The sequence below is a fragment of the Synchiropus splendidus genome, chromosome 1, assembly GCF_027744825.2.
Source record: "Synchiropus splendidus isolate RoL2022-P1 chromosome 1, RoL_Sspl_1.0, whole genome shotgun sequence".
NCBI lineage: Eukaryota > Metazoa > Chordata > Actinopteri > Syngnathiformes > Callionymidae > Synchiropus > Synchiropus splendidus.
In genome coordinates this window covers 68,031,960-68,056,295 of record NC_071334.1, presented here as the reverse complement: position 1 = coordinate 68,056,295, position 24,336 = coordinate 68,031,960, and the positions used below count along the sequence as shown (strand labels likewise).

General features: G+C 43.5%; 1 protein-coding gene across 1 annotated transcript in view; it reads left to right on the top strand.

Annotated features, from left to right (window-relative positions):
* LOC128751340 (transmembrane protein 47-like) overlaps positions 1-21,925 on the top strand; it is a 28,784-nt gene extending 6,859 nt beyond the window's left edge. Inside the window, exons 2-3 of the mRNA XM_053852312.1 lie at positions 12,770-12,910; positions 17,334-21,925. Coding sequence (XP_053708287.1) covers positions 12,770-12,910; positions 17,334-17,512 — 320 coding nt within the window. The 3' untranslated portion in view covers positions 17,513-21,925. The remainder of the gene's footprint in view (positions 1-12,769; positions 12,911-17,333) is intronic.
* Positions 21,926-24,336: the final 2,411 nt, after the last annotated feature.

Sequence of the window (24,336 nt, the reverse complement as noted above, 5' to 3'; positions counted from 1 at the left end):
AAGACAGCTGCAGACTGAAGAGAGATTTACTTCTCCGAATTTAAAACTAGCTTTTTTATTGTCACCAATTCGATCAAAGTCAAAACAATGTTGTGACTAAAACGTGACTAAAATACATTGACTTTTCTACACCAAAGAGTTGTTGTGAATTTTAGTCGACTAAAACATGACTAACAAAAATGACATGTGAATGACGAAATGTGACCTGGACTAAGAATTAACTTTGGCACAAGACTAAGACTAAATAGGAAAATGGGCGACAAAGTTAACAATATAAAGAACCACAATCAGGCAGTCAGCCTTGTAGTATGTTTTTGAATGTGATGTGACACATGTTCTCGATGGCTTTGACTGTTGTCATTCTCATGTGTTGTGTGAGCTGATGTTCATTTCCACTCCTCTGCTCTTCACACCTGATAAAGCCAACAGGAAGTAGCATGCAGAGTCCTCCTGATCCAATCTTCAGTTCTACTGAGCTGCTGATGGTGCTGAGATTGAGGTCATGAAGCAGCAGCCAGAGCTGAGTCACACACAGACGACAACATGGCTGTGGCTGCAGAGGTCCTGCTGCTGCTTGTTACTCTCATCACCAGCATCCACGCTGATCTCATCTTCGGACCGGGGCTGACTGTTGACCTCCTCCTGGACCAAACCGCTGACTTCTGCTTGGTCTCAAGATGGGCCAGTGGGGAGAAGATGCTTCTGTGGAACTCTTCAGACTCCATCATAAAACAAGATGCGTATAAAATATCCAGTCCGATAGCGTCTGACTCGGGTCAGTACCAGGTGCAGTGCTGGACTTGGGGCAACGTGACGCACGAGAGGAACTCCACTCTTCTCTTCTGTGGCACTCGAAAGATTAGAAGCCATTATCTCTACCTGCATGCTGGACAGACAGCCAAGCTGACTTGTGACAACGTGGGACCAAACCAGAGTGTTCAGTGGGCCCATTTGAACCCCAGAAAAAACGTTGTTTCAATAGATGATGAACCGCCTTCGGAGAACGAACACCAGCTGGTGATGAACGGACCCTCTCTTCTGCTCTCCATCCACCGACCTTCTGTTGATACGACCTATTATTGTCTGAAGAAGCAGCAGCACATGTGTGACCTACACATCCGTTTCTATGTGAAAGTTCCGTCAGACTATGTCCTCCGTTCGGTGGGGGAGAGACTGGAGCTCAACTGTTCTGACAACAGGGGAAACCAGACACACTTTTGGTCGATGACGAATGCACTGATGGATAATAGAGTGAGTCGCAACCACTCACTGATGTTTCCGTCTCTGACGTTGGATGAATCGGGTAGATACGTCTGTGAGCTGAATGTTTCAGGTCGTGTGAATTACTACCTGTGTGTGTGTCCCGTCTCCGAGCCTCCCGCTGTGGTGCTCTTCACTGAAGGCGAAAACGTCACTCTTGACTGTGGTGACTGGAACCAGACTGTGGGGGTTCGCTGGCTGATGAGGTCCAAGAGAACCCAGGGACGAATGTCACGTGTGATGTATCTAGAACTGGACAACATGTATCGCTCCAACATGAGCCTGGTTGTCAGGAACGTCTCTCTGCAGGACAGCGGAGAGTTCTGGTGCGTGGTGATGAAGGGAGGTCACTGTGTGTTCAGATCTGAGACCCTGCTAATGTTCAGAGAGCCAGAGGTTGATCTCCATCTGGTGAGGTCTGTGCTGCTCAGCGCTGCGATTGTGATGATGCTGTGTGTTGCTGTGACGGTGGTGGTCTGGAGGAGCAGGCAGAGAGAGCAGATCCCTGCAGCTGTGGAGGAGCTGGAGATGTCTCAGCTGTCCCCAGAGTCAGACTTGCAGCAAGAAACTCTGTGAGATGCATGTAAATAACTGATGAACTTTGGCCTCACTGATGATCAAAGTGTGCTCCCTTGTTTGGCTTCAATAAATGTAACATGCTTCTGAGACACTCTACTCTGTGTTTCCTTCATTTACTCACTCACCTGGAGGAAGAAGACACATGAACACTTTGTTACTTGTCATTTATATCAAGAACTTCAATTCGCACATGCTCATTTCCGCACTGCCACTCATCACACCAGATCAAGCGGGAAGCAGAGCAGGAAGCAGCACGTCCTCCTGATCCAGTCGTCCAGTTCCAAGAAGCTGATCTCACTCACTTGCTCTCTCACTCACTCACTCACTCACTCACTCACTCACTCATGCACACACATCAGCCGACATGTGATCATAATGAACTTTGGTGAAGATTTTTTTTACTGTTGCATCACTAGTGATGTTGATGACTGATCAAGTGGTTGCTTCTTCAACGTTCTGTGTGGAGTGTGTGCATGTGTGTGGCCTTAGTCATTGAGGCGTGGCACTGCCCCCTGTTAGACAGTGCACTCAATAACCGTACGTTCACACCTAACGGCAAATGCATGCTTTATTCAAAAGATTTGCATTCAAGTCAACATTGAGCAGGGGATGCAACATCTTTGGGGAATCAGGGCAGCTTTTTTTTCTGTTGTGTTGCGATGGATGTCATTCAAACATGAGTTTTGCTGGTTACAATTTTTTAAAATGCTTTTTCAGTGTGAGAATCTACGCTGCTTTGAAAAGCAATTTTCATCTAAACCAAATGTCTGGCAACACATGTAGTTGTTGGTGTGTACACACACATAAATGATGCACTTTCACGTGCCTGAATAAACTGATGAAAATGTCAGGATGTCAGAAGTCACTTTCCATGTCTGGTGAAGGCATTTAATTGAGCCCCTATTCAGGTTCCCAAAAGGATGGATCTTATAATAGACGTCTGTGTCCTCAAAAACATTGTCACACATTCTGCCTGTTGGCCGTCGTTGTTATCCGCTCTCTTCTTCCTCCACCCTCGGAGCAAACCTCTGTCCTCTCCTCCAACCATTCTATTGTTGGCTTCCTTTATCACCCGTCACTTTTTGCTTTCCCTTTGTCTCTGACTTCACACTTGGTCATCGGGGACCGGTATCGACCAGCGCACGTCCAGTTATGCCTAATGAACAGCTGAAGGGGGAAACATGGTGGCACCAGTGTTCAGTCATTCACGTGACCTTGAGAATGTTATTACAGCCTGGACCTGGCTTTCCTTCTTTGTGTGTTTGTACCCTAAGCCGAGTGGCGCCTGAAGCTGATTGAAAGTAAAATAATCTGGAGTGAGATTTGCATATGATGATTCTGTTGGCCACCCTGCCTCTTTCTCAGTGCCCACACAGCATCTCCAGCCTTCCCTCCTCACTCTCCAGCTTATCGATCCTGCCGCTACTTAACTCTGATGGCCTATCCATCTGTAAGGTTAAACCAATGGCTTCCCCCCCCATCTATTTCAATTCCTTGATTACTTTTTCTTCCCCTTCTTTGTTACGTCCTGGGACTCCGGTTTCCTCTCAGTTCTTCTTTAACGTTGACAAATTGGAGTGTGGATTTTGAAGATGTTAACCCTCTCCGTCTCTCTCCCGGGTTAAGCCACTCCTCCTCCTTCCCTACCTTCCTCTTCTCGTCTCCAGTCTCAGTGAGCCGAGCCCCTGGAGACCGCTGGTTCTATTTGTAGTGTCTGAATGAGGTATGGGAAATGGTGTGGCATTCAGTTGCGTGGCAGACAGACAGGCGGGGGAATAAGCAGCAAACTGCAGCTTCACAAAATAAACACACACGCGACAGTAAAGCCCAAACAGACAATATTGAGATTCCTAGCTGACAATAAAAAACATGCATAAAAGCATTCACTTCAACCTTGCTTAGTATACACCTTTTTGTGTTTCTTTGTTATTTATTTTATGTCGGTGAAACAAATTGACTCCTGTTTTTTAAAATCCTCAGGACATCGAAAATGCTCCAGAGAAACAATCTCGCTGAATTTCATCAAACAAGTCAATATTTGACGAAAATGTTTCCAGTTCACATGAAAATCGGACCCTTGTATCAAGACTGAAATACTATGTCCATGTTTGAAGTGTAATGTGAACAAACGTGTTGCTTAACACAAACCATGAAATGATTACTTTAAGGGATCGGAGATAATTTGGTGCAACAACCTCAACAACTCAGCTCGGGGTGCGTCTGGATGAGCCCATGACATAAAAAAAATGGAAGCCCTCCTCTATTCACAGCCCTAAATGTCTGATCATTAGTGCCTGTATAATGCCCTACTTGTAGGGTGTTTCAACCCAGTAACTAATATGAACGAAATTTGCAACCCTTTTGCAGCCATATCTTGGCCATTGCGGTTGCCATGTTTGTTTACCAGCATAATCTCGCGGTTGTCCACATATCGCAAGATGTGATGATAGGAGGAAACCGCAGATAAGGACCGCACTTTAAACAACTGTTTACAAAACTGACTCTCTGACTATCTTTTTTATTGGAGGAGTACTTTGACATTTCTTTCGGCACGAAACCCGCTTCCCCCATACACCCACTCCCCAGTGCAGTGCAGCGAGCTGCTCTGAGGAGTGAAGGATCACACGGTACTTGGCGAATGTGAGCAAAATAATTTAAACAGGGATCAAAATTCACGTGGTTTTATTTAAACCTTATTATGTCTAATGAATGGATGTTTAAAGTTTAGAAAAAAATACCTTGCAGAAATATATGAAAGAAGATGAGCAAAACTGTAGACACGATATCCCGTACTAATGGAAAAAGTCATTATCCAAGTATGTTTTATTAGTCAGGGTCAGCCAGGTAACAGCTGCCCAGGAGACCCCTGCATCTGATGGTTATCGTAGCACCAGCTACTAAACATTTGTTATTTGACTCAGATCTTTATTTGTTGTTTATGAACTCATTTTTGCTCAAATAGATATTTACAGCTTCTTTTTTACAAAGCATGTTGTTAAGTCAGTCGTTGTTCTTGTGTGTCTTGTGTGGGGAATGGACTGGGGGTGTGGGTTATGGCCAGTGGGCGGGGCTTTGGACACCCTGTTTCAAAATTCTAGCTAAAAGCCTGCGTCTTTCAGATGGTGTTCAAGTCTTCTGCACTGTTTTCTATTTTTGTTTTTCATCGGAGAAGCTGTTGAGGAGTCATCGACTGGGATATCAAATGATATCGGCAATAAGGGGTTCAGGAGTAGCAGTTCAGGGACCACCACAAATAATCTGCTGGCGGTGAGATGCCTATTTAGGGCCTAGGGTTTAGTCCTGTTGAGGGTTGCTCAACCAAGAGAGTGAAGCCCATTTTATTCTTCTGATATCAAAGGAAGAGACTCAAGTAAATCCAACCTACATGGTTTGCCTGTTTATAAACGTGCGAGAGAGAATTCAACTTTGTGATCTAACAAGCAAAAAGAAAAAAATGGCAACACAAACAACAGTCTGCTCTTGGAAACTCCCTGTTGCGCCCGCACAGTCTTGGATTCAGTTTGATCACTAAAATGCTCCTCTGTGTGGACTTGCTTAAACGGCTTCAAAAGGAACTGGCTTTTGCTTTCAAGTCCCCGACATAATCTAAGTATTGTGCGCAGGCTCAAAGTGGGCCAAAGTACTGTGGCACCTTGCGAGCGCGTCGTCGAGAGTGGCTTGTCTGGGCTGTGAAAAGTGTGACAGCCGAGTCGTAATCCTGTCACATGGCCAGCAGTCACATTACATACAGAAAGAGGTGGTGATTTGGAGGCACGCTGGTGGACTGTGGCTGATTAATAGCTCCATTTATCAGCGGAAAACAACACTCCGAACATGGAAGTGACTGTTAGAGCAGGATAAAGTGGTCAACCCACATTGAAATTCTAAATCCAGCCTTGGTATTCTTCATAGTTGATCTTTGTGAACTGCATGCCACACTGCATTTCCTAGAGTTGCTCCAATCGTCTTCTACTGTGACTGACTTGAGAGGCCCATTCAGATATTGGAGTGAAGCCCATTTCCTCTGTGAGTCATTTCAAAAAGTTCAAGTGGAACAACAGCGCAACATTGCTTTGTTTTGAGCTGCGATGTGAAGGTGGGTGAGAGATTGTTGTCCTGATGGCCTGTGGGACTGTGATCACAGTGGAGGGGAGGAGGGAAGCAACTGAGGAGTGCTCAGGAGGGAGGGGGGGCGGTTATGGTCTTGGAGCGCTTTGAATGTATGCAAGAGGAGTGCAGGTGAATGTGCCAACACCACGACCCAGGGGACTCCCAGGGGAAACCGGAGAGCTGTGAGAGTTTGATTGTTGCATCCACCGGGAGTTCTGTTCCGTTGTTGTTGAAAGTTGGTGAAAGTCGTGGGAGAACCAGGCTTGGAAATGTATGGATGTAGTGTAGGAGCGTTGAGGACGGAACTGAGGGCTTGGAGGGGCTCGGATTATATAGGTGTCGTCTGTGTCCAAGTGAAAGTGGAGTCCATGTCGTCCACTGTAGACTGGGGAGGGCTGGGATTGAAAGTGTGTCACAGGTGAGAAATATGACTTAGACTTAGACTTAGACTTTCTTTATTGTCATTGCACAAAACATATTACTATATGATGGCAACGAAATATGGTGGCTGAGAGTGAAGGCTGTCTTGTTTATGTTGGTGGAAATGAGTTCACGATGTGATGACAGTGGTATCGAATGCTACAGATGGTGATGGAAGTATTGGATGAGGCTGAAGGGAAACATCAACAAACTTATGGATGAGTGGAGAGGGAGCTGGGAGAAGTTGGTGTGGGGGGGTGATAAAGTCTGCAGGTGGATGGAGGGTGTTACTGCTGTAGTTGGTGACTGCGGCTGCAGAGTGAAGAGGTGTCTGACAGTTGTTTATATGTAGCACACAACTCTGCTGATACGACTTTGGTGCCTTCAACTTTTTCCTTCCTTTGTGTTTGGAAGTTCGTGCCTGTATATCTGAAGTACATCTGATTTCTCCCGTCTCTCTGTCTTTGAATAGTAAAGTCAGTGCACACACAAAATGGTGAAATCTGACACCCATTCGCTGAAATATATTGGGAGGCAAACAGAGTAGCTGGCAGCAGGTTTCTGTGGCTGACTGCACATGTGTGGTGGTTGGAGGGACAGAGAAGACAAGCACTCAGACTGGCTGCCATGTATGTCAGTCAAGAATAAACATGCCACGGAGTGGAAAACTCCTGATCAGCAGTATTTTTTAAAGAATATATTTCTTTATTTTTGTTGCACTAAGGTGAGGTGACTATTAACAAACTTATTTATGTGTGAAATAATGACTCATCACTTCAATAAGATATAAATTCTCCACTTACAAATAACCTTTTTTTCAGGTCCAAACACCTTTTGAATCTTTCTTTACTGACCACAACTCTCTGGGGGTCTCAGGGTTGGTCAGTGCTGGTCCACCACAAGACAGTTCTGGGTGTTCATGAATCATTGCATGTTGATCATGGATGAGTTTTAGCAGCTGCTAATGTACAAAGTCAAGTTCTCTAGTTCTGAAGTCAGAAATGAAGTGGGTGTTGTGGGAATCTCATGAAGGTTCTTACAAAGAGTTCCTTATTTGAAACATAGGTTGCAGGATCGGGCCCCTTTAATACATCTTTCACACACAATATTCAGATAAATGGGATTTAAAGTAGTTTTTTTTTAATATCTGTGTTGCACAAATGTTCATCCCTCTTCACATAATAACATGACAAACAGCACACTGTGTTTAACTAACTTATATTGCTGACGCAAATGAGTTGACTACAATTTTAACACATATTTAAAGTTCACTACATCATCTTTTTACCATGTTTCATTCTGCTCTGCGGACATGAGAATGATTACAGTAGATGAAAAGTGCCTGGCTGCAGACAGCTGCTGTCAGTACATACAAATATCATGTTAACTTCAATTACAATTCTATTTTCCACTCCCACATTTAAGCCTTCTGAGTGGCTGGAGCTGGTCATGCAGAGTGGGAAGGATCTGCTTTAAGGGAAGTTATTAATGCATGAAAGATAAACCACCTGAGCCCGCCAACATTCCTGTTGCCACCCTCCTCCTCAGCTACCAAAAGCCTATTTTGCTGCACATTTCTTTGTAGTTGCTTTCACAACGTTCCATTTTCAATTTTAAAGATGTGTTGTCAGACATTGTAATCCATCTATTGGCATTCTGCCTTACATCTCTCATGTCACCATTCCTCCTCTACCTCCCACCGTCCATAATTTCCCATTCAGCCTTTAAATCTCTCATCTTTTCTTATCTCCGTCTCTCACTGTCCATCAATGCTCAACTCCTTTTAAGCCAACACCACACAACACCCTCCTGAATGGCTGAAAGGTCCTCCAGCTTTTGCTTGCTGGTCCTTCTGAATGTTTGTGTTGTTTGTGAAATAGCAACAGCAAAAACAGCATCCACAGAAAATGATCCATGTTCACTGTGGCTTACATTAACATTCTGAATCTGAATTGTGTCCCCAATTGAACATTCTGTAAACAGTTGGTTCCTGCTCAGAGGAAAATATTTGGGACATTTTTTGCTCCAAATAATTGAATTGGCCTTTTCTGGCAGGGCTCAGGTGGTGATGTGACAGTCTTGGTATGTGAAGAATTTTCAGCGAGATCCAAATCTGAGCTGTCAGAACACTCTTCAGGATGACGGTGGTGGACCCACCAGCTCAGAAAAATTGGTGTAGTTGAAGTGTAGCGATTAAGGCCACTTTTATTACATGTTTTGTAGTGGTGGGCGTGATGGCAAATATATCATGTCTTTATTATGAAATCATGATTTTATCAAGGTGTATTTTTGAGACTGGTTTGCAAGTTTCTTAACAAACCTCTTCTGTATGTGAAACAGTCATAAAGGGAAAAGAAGCCAACATGTGCAAAGAGCATAATCATAACAAAGGCACGCAACACACTGGCTTTCAATCCACCTGGAACTGAGTGTAATATGAGTCAAGAGATGACTGTTTTCTTTCATCACCACAGTCATTTTGACATGATTAAAACATCTTATTCTTTATTTGTTTTATTGAAAAGGGTCAAATGAAAATGACAACTGGGCCATTTTGAACAGAAAAGATTGAACTGCAACGTCTGACTATTGTACCCGATTATTACAGGTTCTGCAGCTTTGAACCATTTGACTATTTAATCTAGTTTCACCGTCTTCAAAGCAGACATCCTTGATTCCTGTCGCAGATTATTGGCAAGGGAAAAAAAACCATTCTGTCAACTTTATCTGGCGTTACGGGTGGCTTATTGTTCCTAATTTACCTCCTTTCGCATGACTTTATGATCATTTTGTGGAGTTTGCTGTTGAATCTTTGACATTCATTCGGTCAGATTGTTCCATAACAGTAACAACTCTTTAGATTGTTTTCAACGAGTGTCAGTAAAGGTTTCAAAAGACATCACATTAGCATGAGACCCGTTACGGTCTTTAGGGGTACGGGTCAAACCAGAATACTTGTGATATCATCCTGCCGTAGCTGTGTGTGGGCCAAAAAAAAGTCGCGTTTTTGACCAGCTTGTTTGCTCCAACGGTGTGGAGCAGGACAGCGGGCGCAAGTGGCAAAAGTGTCCACCATCTAATATGGTCATATCGCACACCCCTATGTTTGTGTACGTTGGAAACTCTTAATGCGACTGTATCGATGTGGGTGAGGGCATGAGGGGTGTTGAAGCCTGCAGAGTGGCGCTACAGTGGAGGGTGTGTCCCATCTATTTCAGCTGCTTCCCTCGTTCCTTCTGGCTTCCATCAGGGGAGGATTGGATGTTTTATTTTAAAATGAAGTTTTGAGTCATGGTCCAAATGTGGCCGGGAAAGTGAAGCATGCTGAGCTCAGAGCTGTCCTAAGAAAGTTAGAGACTTGTGTTCATATCCTATTCATGAAGAAAGAGGGCTTTATGTGCGGGGATTCCTCCTGCATCTTCAGGTCTGACCTAGATAAGGTGGAGGCACGCTCAAGATGACATGACCTCAGTCTGGACACGTGAAGGAGGGAGACAGGGGACGTGTTGGACAAAGAATGTTAGAAGTGGAGGTACCAAAGGAAGACAACCATTGAGGATCGGAATTGAGATAAAGAAGGACTTGAAGAGGCGTGACTGAGGAGGTTGAGCAAGATACAAGACAGGTTACAGTGGAGGATGCGGAAGTATGGCGACACTCGATGGAAACATCTGAAGGAAGACAATGGTGAGAGCCTGAATTTCAGGTCAGAATTCGTCTGCATGATCTGTGGTATGATGAGGGTGTTTTTTTCCTCCTGCATTGTGTTAGACGGGATGTGAGAGACCCTGAATCCCTCTCTGCGTATTAAAAAGTTTGGCACAAGTTGCCATGCAAAGTACCGATTGGTCAAAAGTCGAGCTTTGATTCTCATCTCTTAAAATATTTTTTCTTGTTCTTATTCCTTCGACTTCATCTCCATTCAGAAACATTTGCATGAAGGAAAAAAAAAACTTGAGAGAGTGTGTATTTTGTGGACCAGTGTGTTGGCTGGCTATTTTGGTGTGCATGAAGGAGCGGTGCCCCCCATATATAACGGTGCGCAGCAGAGCTTTTTTTGCTGAAGCTTTTTGTCAGCTCAGGTGTACTAAGTGCTCTCTCTCTCTTCATTACTTTCACTCTGTCCCCTGCTCCTTCACGCTCTCTCTCTCTCGCGCTCCTCCAGTTCTCCTTCTTCTGGCATTTCTTTTCATGCTGCCCTATCTGTCCTTGTAACATTATGCCGCTGCCTCCCCACGCCACCTGTCTCACTTACGCCTGCTCCCAGTTTTTCCATTTGTGAAAATGCTCTTTTTTTAAACCCTCCTTAACAGTCCTTTGGTTAACCTCCTGACCCTTCGAAGTGGTTTTTCATGCTAATGGGAATTCTGTGACACTGTTTCCTAACTTTCCTCCCACTCTCTATCTGTCTTCATTATTTATTGACTCCTAGTCCTGTTGTTTGAAAAAAAAAAGATTTATTCCTTTTTCTCATTAGCTTGCATTTGCATTCTCTTTTTAACCTTCAATCTTGAAGTAGCTATCTTCAGGGTCGTTTCTGCTCACGACTGTTTCGTCCTTTCTTTCAGCAAATGCAATGAGAAGACAAGATTCACAACTAGGTCCAGAAATCTTTTCACGGATTCAACACTAATATGTTCACATTTCAGGGTGCTCTGCTTCTCCCTCTTTCCTCAGTGGTTGATAGACTGTGTTTCCATTTCTTTTTTATGCTTAATCAGCCATAGTTTGTTCAACAAATAGAGTTGAAGAACAAGGACATGGAAAAAGAAGCATTTACCTCAGCTCTGAGGGTTATTGGACTACTGGACACCAAGGACGGTTATGTTGCTTCGCTTTCTTTTGTTTGCCGAAGGTAACTGACTAGAAGCCCTTTCTGTTCTGAACGCTGGGCAATTTCAGTTAGTCGTGTTGCTTCGCAGGTGAAATTCTACCATTTTGAATAGACCAAAAAATGAACAAATAAACATAAAACAAATGAAGAAACATCATTTTTTTTAACGAAAAAAGTTTTAAAAGAGTTTGAAGTCAAAGGTTTTGGGAAAAAAACTCAAAAGACAAAAAGAATTTGTGAAAAAAATGAAAAACCTGATTAAATAAAAAAATGAATTAAAAATTAAATGTAATAAAGCAAACACTCCATAAAAGGGCGTTTTATTTAGAGCTTTTTTTGGGAAGGGATTCAAAACTTGGATACAAAATCTGTTTTTCTTTGTTTTTTTTTTTTGGTAAAATATCTGGTTTTGGGTGTTTGCCTGCTTCAGGTACTTCAGTGTGTGGCCTGCTCGGTTGGTCAGGTGACTCCTCTTGTAGGGCGACTTCAAATTTTGGGTGAGGGATTGTGATGGATGTTGATGGATGCGAGTATTTGTTCCAACCAATCTTGAACACACACACAGTGTAACCAATCAGGTGTCAACTGAAACTCGCAGCTGCTGACTGACAATCACTGATAGCAAATATGACCTGGTTGGTGAACCTTTCTGGAACAGTTGGGGCTTTAGAGAGATACTGCAATGACTTTCTGCTGGTGACAGACTCACAGCTTGACTCAGACAGAACAGAAGTGTCTCATGGGCTACGTTCAGACTGCAGCTTGAAGTGACCCAAATCCGATTTTTTTTTTGCCCCTATGGACCTGTATCTGTTCTTTTTTTCAAATGCGACCCAGGCCACTTGGATATGTGGTCCTTCAGTCTGAAGGTCGCATTCATACGACCTACACGTCAACCACCGCTCGACCAAACGTACATAAATTTTCATGTCATTGGGGAATTATGAATGAGCTCTTGTGTCAGTGAAGCAGCTTGAATCAGAATGGGCGTTTCTCTGGATGGAAAGTCCTGCCATTGGCCCACTGAACACCATGACCAAAAAAGCTTTCCTAGCTTAACCTTCTCCTTCAAAGCAAATATGTTGCGTCCATGTTTACAAACACCAGGCAGGCTCGCTGTGTATGACGCCGAGTTGTTCTCCAATGCCAAACAGTTTTGGTGCCTCACACTAGAGACACATACATGACACTTTTCATTGGAAATGTGAACAACCTCACAAAGGACATCAAATCTAATCTAAAAAAATAAAATAAAAAATCAGATTTCTTTCAAAAAAATCGGACTTGAACTTGAGAATTCAGAAGGAGGGAGGGTGGAGTGGCCCCACCCAAATGAATGGTGGTTGTACAGAGGCGTACAAGCATGCACAGAAGCTTAAAAAATGTTACTTTACCAAAGACATTTTTAGGTTCTTTTGTTGACGCCTGCCCCACATGTGATGAGGCACTTTATTTTTAGCTCCACTGTTCTTATCCATGACTGCTTGCTTGTTCTCTCGTACCATTATGCTGAGACTTGTTGCCGATGAAAGTCACTTTCATCCACTTTACTTTTCTGCTCCACAGACTGGCAGGTTGCTACGCTTGCCTTGTTGTTAGGGGGCGGAGCTCTGGTGCTGATGTCCTTCCTGGTGGCTCTGGTCGCTGTGTGTATTGGCACGAGGAGGCGGTTCTACGCTCCTGTCGCTTTCATGCTCTTCGCTGCAGGTTAGTTCACTCAGTGCACACATAATCGCAGCTCAATCGCATAAGAGTATTTGCCACAAGAAGCCACACTTTCAATTTGAATGAATGTGGTATTTTACTGAATCAAAGGATGGACCCATACATACATTTAAACAATAAAATATTGTTTACTTTGCACCAGTTTTTATTTTTTTTTATTATTTGTATAAGAATTTCAAGTCCATTCAGAGTAGTGGAAACCCTGGTCATTGTGTAGTGAAAAACCTCCCTGAACCAAAGCAAACAAAAGAATCTGTTTGCTGATGATTCCTCCATGTTTGTTGTTGTTGTTCTCATCCTAGCTGCCACGTGTCTTGTGCATCAGTGGAGCAGCAACTCCTGCACTTACAAAGGTTCCCTGTTGTCTGGAGAGCAAACTGTTCCATTAAATTAAAGTAAATTAAAACAATTTAATGCGATTAAAATATTTTATTGATTGACTCAATAAAGTCCCACCACTAATAAATACACCATTATGAAGGGTCAACATTTAATTACACAGCTTTACCAAGGTTGTTTACCATGTTTTTTTTCTTGTAGAACAAGCTTAAACCCACCGCACATTTTCATGCCATTTACAGCCTCAAGCACTTTGAGTCATAATCGTAGTTTCTAACATATTTTTAGTTCAAGGAACTCGCAATAAGCAAGACATTAGTAGATACTGAGACTCCGAGTCACTGTTGGCTTTGTTAGATCAAACGGTCCAAATAAGTTTTCCAAAATGGTTGCTATATCAGGGATAATATGGTCAACAGCACAACAACAGCAACATCTTGCTGGACATATGAACACATCTCCACCACGTCACAATTTAACCCCAGAATAAAACTGTCAGTCTGCAAGGTTACGAACACAACAGGCGTCTGCCAGAGACATGAAGACGTGTAATGCAAAGAGATCATATGCTACTAGTCCATTACTTTAGTGTTATTATAATATGTCGTGTGTCAAACGTGTAAAGTAGTATGAACAATTCACCCATTCCTACTGCTCACTGGAGACCTATTCCCAGGCGGTGGGGGAGGGCGTTCGGGTTAGGTTGGATCACTGACCATCAGGATGCTTGAAAGTTGAATTTTTCATTTATACTTGAAAGTTTGCTGAATCCACTGAGCAGTGGGGCCCAACTCAGACACCAGGGCGTGAAACAGGCCATGTCTGCATGGCCAAAGTAGAGGCAGGACGTCGATGCTGGCCTCAAAATTCATGAATGTACTGTGAGTCAGAGTCTAAAAACCAACCTACACAAATAGCTTCAAGTGTGTCATGGTCAGCCTGAGTGCAACAGGAAGCTTCAGAGTGGGTCTCTGAAGTGATGGAAACAAATTCCTAATTGACTGGGTACCGTTTAAAATGGGAGCTAAAGGGTTAATATTATTCAGGAACTGAGCAGGATCAGGACCCAAGTGCATGTGATGAGGGGCTCACAAAGTAAAAATGAATCTGACCAGAGTTTTAACACACACACACACACACACACATGCACCCACGCAAGTCCATGGCTGAAGCAGGAGATCAAAATGTGCAAACAGAGAACGCAGAATCTGAAACAGAAAACACAGGCAGTGGTCAGTACTTACACACGAAGACGATACACATAATTAATATGAGCAAACGTCACAAAGGTGGTCATCAACAGGGACTCACTAAGGTGAAGGAACCAAAGACGAAACAGGAAAAGCAGGGATTGGATCAGACACACACACACAAACAAACAAATAGATAAACAGACTCCAGTGAAAACCAAAAGCTCAAGGTAGGTAGCTCAGTAAGAAGCAAATGAGGGAAGCCAATTTACCGAGTAAAAAGGCAGCTGATCTGTCACACGAGGCTGGAACCTGAGCGCTTCAGACAGCTTCACTGGTGATTTGCAGATCAACGCAACATTCACTTTTTTAAGCTTCTCTGCGTCTGATCTGTTCCAACAATGTAACTCTGCAGCTTGTTGTCTTGTCTGTGTCCAGCTTCAAGTTTATTGTGGAGACTGTATAATAGCACACGCCTTGTTCATGGTCCTCCCAAGGGGTGATCATTCGGTTGTTGGGGTCCATCAGCCCACGTCGAGCAGAAACGGGGACAAAGGAGCTGCATGACGTCCAATTACTGCCAGCCTGGGCACCTCTCTGTGCCACACAGAGCATCGCTCTAACAAACAAGTTGACTGAAAGCTTCTGCGAACACAGACGTGTACTGCGCAGACTTCAGTTCAGTGGACTTCAAAGGGACAGAAACACCGTGATGCTAGCGCTCCGGAGAAACTGGGCCATCGAACTCGATAGGATCTGCTTCCGTTTCTGGTTATTCAGCTCGAACAACATGACCACAAATGAAAAAACCGAAGCCGACAGCCAATTTCATCGGTGTAATATTTCATACAAACAGCAATAGCTCCGTTCCACAATGGGACAGTTCCTTCAAAGCCTGCCAGGGGGGCAGAATGTTGTGGGCGGGCTTTTTAAGAGCCATTTTGAATTGCAGATCACAGACACCTCTGTTCCTCATAAGGATTTTTTTTTGGTCGTTTATGCTCACACGAGCTCCTGTGAAGTTTGTTTACACGAGAAAATGGCAGCAGGGGATCCAAGTTTCCAGAACAGTTCACTTCTGTTAAAAATGCTACAAACCAGAGGCTTTCTGATACACTGAACCGTATTTGAATAGAGGCTGACTGTAATGTGTTCTGCGTTTACACCACCAACCCCGCCTGGATTTGGTCGACTTAAACAGACATGTGCAGCTTCTAGCGACATTAAAACATAAAAGAACCAATAACTGTGCACCGTGTACAGTAGCACTATGAATACAATGCGCCACCCAGAACACAAAATATTAGTAAAACGAAAACATCGTCTGAATTAGTGAGTCAGACATCTGAGCACTACAAAGTTTTCAGTGGAACAAGAAAGGTGTGGAGCGTGTTCACATTTCACAGAGCGGTGCTAGGGACTGAATAATTTCCGGAGCGCTGTCACACGACAACCAACATAATTGGTCCTGCCGTGATCCGCGTCTCTACACTCTGGTTACATTGGTGTTGTTTGTGTGTCAAGTACTGAAAGACTGACAAGGCAGTGGATGGAGTAGTGCCAGTTTTGGAAAATGATCTTGAAATAAACAAAAAAAAATCCATCACAAAGTGACGACTAATCTTGGCATCCCTATTCGAATCAGTGAATGGGCACGAGGGAGGTAAATGAGGGTTAGAGGCCTGACACATCTACGCTACGTGCACAGGAGAGAGAGAAATGAGAGGGAAACGGCGGGACCTGTTTCAGAGACAACATGGTGGCAAGTGAAGAAGTTGAGAAAGAGTGAACAGTGTAGTCTGTGACAGAAACGTGTCCATCATCTTAACCTTCACAACACAAGCAGATAGCTACGGTGCCTCAAGTTGACAAAGTGAAAGCCTCAAAATAGACGGATCGATGAGGTTCATGAATCTTTTTGAGAAAGATGAAATAACATGGTTAAAATTGTGAACGTTGCCTTGAGTTCTTTGATGTCCAGTGGCTTCAGCTGTGTAGTCTTGACTTCAATATCAATATGGAACCGTGTCATGCGGAGAGTCTAGTCATACATTTTGAATACAATACATTATTATTCAGTTAAACATAGATTCAAGAAATCTATACGAGTCATAGACAATTAAAAGGCGGTTATTTCATTTCAGACATTTTCCATTCCATTGTGACTTATTTAAATCGCTAAATTTCCACCACTGTTTTAAACGTTTATAGACTATTTCAACAGTCACTATAGCTGCATTGACCGATCGCTTGTTCCAAAAATATGTGAAACTAGTGAATACGAAATTGCCGTAAAAGAATTGAATGCAGTGTTTGTTTATTTATTCACTGCAGTTTAGTGTCAATTTTCCTGGATTTGACAATGGTCTGGAACACTGACCATAAGCTGCAAGTCTGAGTTGACTGTCGAGTGGAATCCGTCTCAGCTGAGATTGTAATGTAATGTAATGTAGAATGAACTAACTCATTTGGATTTCTTTTGTGGATCTGATCCAAGTCAGCTGACGTCATCTGTAACCTCATCTGGACAAACGTGTGGCTCGATCAACTTAAACACGAGACAAGCTCAGAATCTCTGTAGCTACAGTCAGTGTTAAAGGTTTCTTGTCTTAAGACCACCATGATGAATAAAAGTCCCCCAGACTATCTTCACGCTGCTTTGTTTTCATGTTGCCTCTTGCATGTACCAGAGTTGAAGCCATGGCATTAAATTCAGATCAAGTCTCTGGTGCCAGTGGTCCCCAGGGAGTTTCAGAAGAACAATCCTGTTGTTCTGCTGAGTTCATTGCTACATCTACATGAACTCTTTACATAATACATTTCAAAATGAAATACCCGCTGCCCTATCCTAACTGCCTGTGTGTCTTTGTCCACAGTTGTCCTCCAGGCATGCAGTTTGGTTCTCTACCCCGTCAAGTTCATCGAGAGCATCAACCTAAAGATCTACCACGAGTTCAACTGGGGCTACGGCTTGGGCTGGGGCGGCACCATCTTCTCCTTTGGAGGGGGCATCCTTTACTGCCTTAACCCCAAAAACTACGAGGAGTACTACTAGCTTCTTGGCAAGATGTAGCACCAGCACCTCGCTGGCAGTTGTAGGTGGTAGCTGTGATAGTGAGAAGAAGAAGAAGAAGAAGACGCAAACTTTGCCCCACAGAGAACTGGTAGATGGATGTACCAGTTCCAAGAGGAGCAAAGTTCCATTGGGAACAATTGTTTTCATCTGGTTCACTTCATGGCAATGTGGCCCAGAGGTCAGAAACTCCTGCTGTCGCTCTCGTCCTCATCAGTTACTTCCTGCTGGACTTGATGCCACACTCCTGCACGTTAACACTGGCATGCCTACCTACATCTTAAGTTACTGCCGGACTCAAGATCTCACCAATCTTTTCCTTGCACTCTCATCCTTGCTCCGTCAGAAGATTTGTTTTTGATCTTCAGAAAGACCATTTTTCTGTGAGACAAAGTTCTCCCCAGGCAATAAGAGCAGGAAACAAGCTCAATATTCTGTTATCGACCTGCACGTCTGTTGCCACAGCAACCCAAAGGGTTCGAACACCCAGCTGTCACGATTGATTAACCACGGTCTGATGTGTGGGACCAGATTTGGTGGGCCCGTGAAAGGGTTTGGGAAATTCTGAGCTGACTTTCTCTGCACCACCAAGACCCTCCTGCCTGCTGCCTCTGCGTCTGCGTCTGGATGGGAAGCGGACGTGTTTACATGCATATCATAGTTCAAAGTCACCAGTTGGTCTGTAGCTTCACTCCTTTGGACACTGCACTTGAAGGAAGATGGCATTATTTTGCTGATAAATCTGTCCAGGCGGGGGTTTGCACTGATGAGTTCACCTTAATAATAGATTGTTTTTTATTTATTGTAGTTTAAATTTGAAGGGTTTTGATCAACCGTAAGATTTGGAAAGGATCTTATAGAGTTTATTCAAAATATCTTTCCTGTTTTCCTGTTTTAGTCATCTTGAAAGAGTTATTGAATGTGCCTGTTAGTTCATAGTTTTTAGCTGAACCTTACTTTGGATGTTGATATTATTCCTGTTTCTGGTTTGAACTGCATTTGTCCGGAGTAAGAAGCACCATTTATGGTTGACAATCTCCTAGCAAAATGTGACTAAAAGCCGAAACAAACCATTGTTGGTGTGAGATCTTTACAAAGGCAACACTTGTCTCTGACTTGGTAAGCAACCACAGATGAATGCCAAGAGCGTTGTATTGTCATGTGTCGCTCCATATGCTTCATGTGACGTCATTGTTTATTTTTCCCTGCCAAAAGTGGTCCCTCCTCTACAGATACACCATTGTCAATGTGAATGCTTCCTGCAGGAAGTTAATAGTCGGTTAAAAGCCTGCCGCGGTGACAGATGGGCGCGTAACTCGGCATGTAAACATTCCCATTGATGCAGTGGACCTTTTTATAAACGCCAGGTCACATTTCACAACCCGCCGTCTGCAAGTCTGCCCCCCCGCAAATGTCAGAGTTGAGCTCGGTCGATGCTGTTTTTTTAAGCTCCTACATGTGACCAAGTTGATTCTCTCTCCCCATCAGTGTTTTCAAATTTGCACTGCTACAGCAGCGTTAAATGAAAACATCTCTGCCGCCGCAACGGAGCTGTTTTTCTCTTTTAATATCTGCTCGATCCTGTTAGCTCATGAATGGGGAATGAAATTAGCTGGAAAATGACAGGCCTTTTTTAAGATTCTGCCCGGGTACAAGAGCCGTCATGAATATGGAGCGTTGCTCAGAGGGAAGAGGAGGTGCCAAACAGAAGGGCGCTGCTTCTGACGGCTGTGGGAAGTGCAGTCTCACGTCCTAGATTCCTCCCACTTTGAGATAGTAGACGTGAAATGGCTTTAAATATCTTGTCTCTATTGTGGATACCGATGTTGCTTTCGTAGCTCTATCCACTAGTGATGGATTGATGAGGTTTCATGAAAGTGTCCAGAGGCCACTAGATGGCAACAACAACCTTTTTACTTTTCATCGTAAATAAAAAGTGTTTTTATTCTTACTTTATTGCATGATGATCATGTCGGAAGGTGATGGACCTGACCATGTGGCCAGTGCAGCATATGATGTAATGTGGGTTGTAATGACTGTGTAATGACTGAAACAACATGTTACAGCAACATATCTAATATCTGCACTTATTTGAAGCGGATTTCCATGAGTAGAAGGGTAATAATACCAACATTTTTTGATTGGTTACTTTCTTTCATGGTAGCATCATGGAACCGGAACCAGGGTCAGCTGGTGTTTTATGGTGTGAAGCATCTTATGTGTCTGAAAGACGTCACACTGTCATGTGTGACAGCAATGTTTCAGATCAAGTGCCACCGCATTTTTTCACTTCAGTTTCAGCTCCAGTGCCCGGAAGAATTTAGATAGATAATTCGTCCGCACTGGTCGAAGCTTTCCTGTATTTAAGGGTCTATAACTGCTTAGTCAGGATGTTTTTGCTCTCTGTGCTTTGTTGGTGTAGAGGAGCCTTAGGCACTTTAGCACTGTAGCAGACCTGGGCTAAAATATGAGCATCGTTCGGGCTAGCCGTTTTACACGTTACATGTCTCTGAGGGTCAAAATTAGAAACGGCTGCAACAGCTGTTTCCATTAAAAAAAAAAAAAAAATGCCTCAAAATAAAAGTGCCGTGTCTCGAGTCTTTGTTTGAAGTTACGGTCCTTCATTTCAGTCTAGCGAAAATCTCAAGTCCATGCTCCCATGTCAACAACATCTTAGTCTGTGTGAGGTGTTTAGAAGACCACGCTTCAAAACAAGTCTACAAAGACTCCTGACTATTTCTGAGGATTCATTATTGGAGTTAGAGCGACACAGTCCTGACTCGTTTCAGTCCATCCCCCAGTCCAACACACACAAATGTTCCTCACTCTCAGCGGCTCGACTGTCCACAGAGTTGAAGAACCATTTGTCAGCATCCAGCTGATGGAATTCATAATTGCCTCAGCGAAGAGGTCTCCATAAAATCCACCTGATGAATCTGGTCTGCAGTACTTTAATATGCTGCCAATACACGGATGAAAAGGTGGTTTATTTGAGGTAATAAATGTTACTAACCTAGAGTGCAGCTGAATGCTTAACTCCGGTGCAGTTGTGTCACAAGACATGGATCTAGTTTAGCCTCGGTCTGTCACCAGCTTGACCGTCAGGTGGGCGAGCAAAGCTGCAGATCTACCTGGAGCTAAGCGACTGAGGCTGCTTTTGGAACTGATTTAACCCCAATTTCCCTCCCAATTTCTCCTGGTCTTGTTCACAAGAATGCAGCTGAAGCACTTATTTTAAAAGTCAGAAGTAACTTCCGAGCAAAGCCAGCACAGGAGAGCCTTATGCTCGTGCTTCTCCAGAGGACATGAAGCAACTCAAGTGAAGTTTAAAGGCTCCATTTGAAAATCTACCTTCCATATTTGCATTTACATTTCCAAGGACGTGAACTGTGTAGGTTCTTCTCTCCTCGAGAGTGGCTGGGTACAGTTCACTCACGTCTGAAGTCATCATGCTGACAGCCCATACTTCAAAAGCAAGGACTCCTGCGAGTCAAACATGACAGGCTCCTGGAGCAGACAGAGCAAAGTGGAGGACGTCTTTTCACTCCATCATGACAAAGTTTGGAGCAGTGACAGTGTCTGTCAGAAGCAGCCGATGACTTCTGAAAGAGGAACTTGTTTTTCTGCACAAAGCACGTGACCCCAGTTGTTGTCACAGTGCTGGATTGATGGTTCGATAATGTCAGGAGGAAACATAGCTGAAGATGCCGTCAAAAACAAAAGGCTGCTGAGGAGTCGTTTTTTTTTTTATAATAATGTGCTTTAAAGCGACAGCTAAAAATACAACCCAGTGTAGCATCAATCAAAACCCTCTTTCAAACCAAATCCAAACTTCTCTGTTGGCTCCAGTCCGGTTTGTTTTTCAGCACCTTTTCTGTGGGAAGCTGCCTCTGGACACAAACAGATTGAAGTTGAAGTCTCCACGTGTTTGCTTCGGTTCCAAATTGGACACTGGAACCCAAGTCGTATTGGCGGAGATGATCAACCTCTGAGTGGGAGCGAGCGCCCACACACCACTGGCACCAGTTTCAAAACTGACCTACATGCTTTGATTGTAAATGAAGCTCCGAGTGAGACCTTGATTCGCCACGAATTCATTTTCAGAGGCTCGTGTCTTTTAGCCCAGGTCTGAACTGTCGTCCATAGGTTTTATTAAGGAACTGGATTCAACGTAGACATGAAAATGAAACCGCGTCATCTCCCTGTAGGCGGGAGAGAAGAGAAAAAAGCAAACACTAATGATGTGTGTAGGGACTAGGCGTTTGTGTGCGAGTGTGTCTGAGAGTGGCAGCTCACCACAGAGTGCTGTGTGTGTTGGCATGTTTTAGATGCCGCTGTAGAGATGTCAGTTATCAGCATTTATCTCTTTGTATGGCACATTAAAGCACTGAACAGAAAGGCCTTCTGTCTCTGTCTTGTTTCCTGTTTCTCAACTCAACAAAAGTTGTGTGCACTTCCCTCATTAAAAGTTGCGCATCTGATGTTATTATATCAGAATCAGAATTGAATTTATTGCTATGGTCAGTGGGGAGCCCAACTAGGAAAGTGCTTTGGAATAAAGTGCTGACAAAAAAAAAAATAATAATAATAAAATAAACAAAACAACAACAAGGCTGTTCACAAATTCAACAGTTATATTGTTATTATTATATTATTGTTGACATTCCGTCACAAGCTTTTACCCACACAACCTATTGAAGTGCCTTCACCATCACGGTGCTTCGAACCCTCAATAAAATGAAAATTTAATTCAATCCTCGTGAGTATTGCGAGTGAAGACCAGCTGAGGGGTGGGCAAAGCGTTCTTCAAAGAGCCGCAGTGGGGGCGGGGTTTGTTCCAACCAGTCAGGAGGACACCATGTCACCAGGTGTCTGGAGGATGTAATCAGTTTATAGTCTGGTGCAGCTTGTTTCAGCTGAGACCTCATTGTTTAAATAAACAGTGCGTGCTTGTGAGAACTAAAACCTGCACCAGACCTTTGAGGATCAGAATGCCAGGGTGTTGGAAGAGATTGAGGTCAGACGCCAGAGACTGGAGGAGTGGTATCACAAGTGCAGGTCGGTGACCAGACAAGCTGCTGCATTATGGATGAGCTGATGGTCCAAGCGGACAGAGCGGGAGGGCGATGGGGTGAAACCATGTGATGACAGCGGTCTGGTCTCCCTGAAGCTGTGCAGCAAGAACCAGAGCATAGTTGTTGCAGCGATATTGGCAGTCATGATGAGTTGCTCTTCAAGTATCACAGCCAGATTTTTGTAGGGTGCAGCGATCGCCATTTTTTGGGCCGATACCAAATGCCGATTTTTAAAAACAGGCCAATTTTTTTTTCGCAACTAAATCATACGAAAAAGTCACTTTTTTGTTTTTATAGATTAATTACACAAACCTACTAAATAACTATTCATAACATTGCAACTTAGAAAATAAGCAAAGGCAAAGTGCTTCATATAAAATATGTCTTCATATGAACAATGAACAGATCAAACCCACAATGTAAACTTCACTTGTTGAATACCGGACTGTTGCCTTAGAACCTGGCAGACTGCTTCTCTGGTCATTGATGTCCAGGGTATCAGTATCTGGGGCCCTCCAGTCTTTCACAACCGAACGCGGCTGCTTGGCTGAAACAATAAACTCCATTAGTATTGGTTTCGCCTGCGGTTAGCTACGGTCAGAATTCATTTGTTAGCCTCTTGGTAGCACTGGAGTTGTCAAACGCAAATGTCTTGTTTTGATGCTGCGTATGAATCCGTGGTTGCACTCGTTGCAAACTGCAATTCAGTTATTTTTCTTGACAGAGAAGTAGTGCCAAGCAACGCCATCGTGGCTGGCAGGTCGACTCTGCAGCATCACAACAAGTTGCGTGGTTTTCCAGAGAAATGCCTGCTTTGTTTGTCATTTTTACATTGTGATGTCCAATTTTAAAGAGTAATACCACTTCTCATGGTGTATAAATATGAATAGCATCTTATTAAAATAAATAAATGAATCAGAAAAAAATTGGATTATATTTGTCATGTGATCGGCTGATCATGATGACGTCATAAATGCCCATATCGGCACCGATAAGTCCGATCAGCCGATAATTGATCAGCGCTACCCAAGATTTTTGGTAAGTGACGGCCCCACCACAAAACTTATTTTCGCTAGAAGTGACTGTGACTGCTCTGTCACCCACACTTCACTGTCCAGGAACGGGAAAATAAAATAGAGTCATCTGCGTTACTGGAAGAGAAAATATCATATATTCATTCCGAAGCTCCTGCTGGAGTGGTTGGGAATGAAGCGTCCATCGAGGATAGTCGACTGGCTGAGCAATGAAATAGGAAATGAAATGTGTGAAGTCCAAATCAAAACTGCAACAACACGTCATATACTTTCTTTCTGTCAGTGAAATGTTTGTATTGGCCATTTCAACTCCAATTGGTGGCTGAGGCCATGTTCAACCACCAAGGTGTTTGAGACACCTTAAACAACGGTAATTCTAACACAAGTGCATTGGAAATAGAATGAGGACCTACACATAAACAAGCTAAAACCTGACAGAGAGCTGTGACGGAGGATCGAGAAATATTCACAAGTCCACTTTTTGCTGTCATGAAATATGCTCAATATTTTGCAGACCTCAATGTCGGGAACCGTAAGGAGCGGAAAGCCAAGTGTTTGTAGTGTGAGAGATTCAGACAGTGAATCGAACAATCTATCTAACACAACAGAAACAGACGGGAAGCAGCGAACTACTGACCAGGGAAAGAAGAGGACAGAACTGAGAAGAATGTCTGAGACAGGGAATAAAATGAGCAGG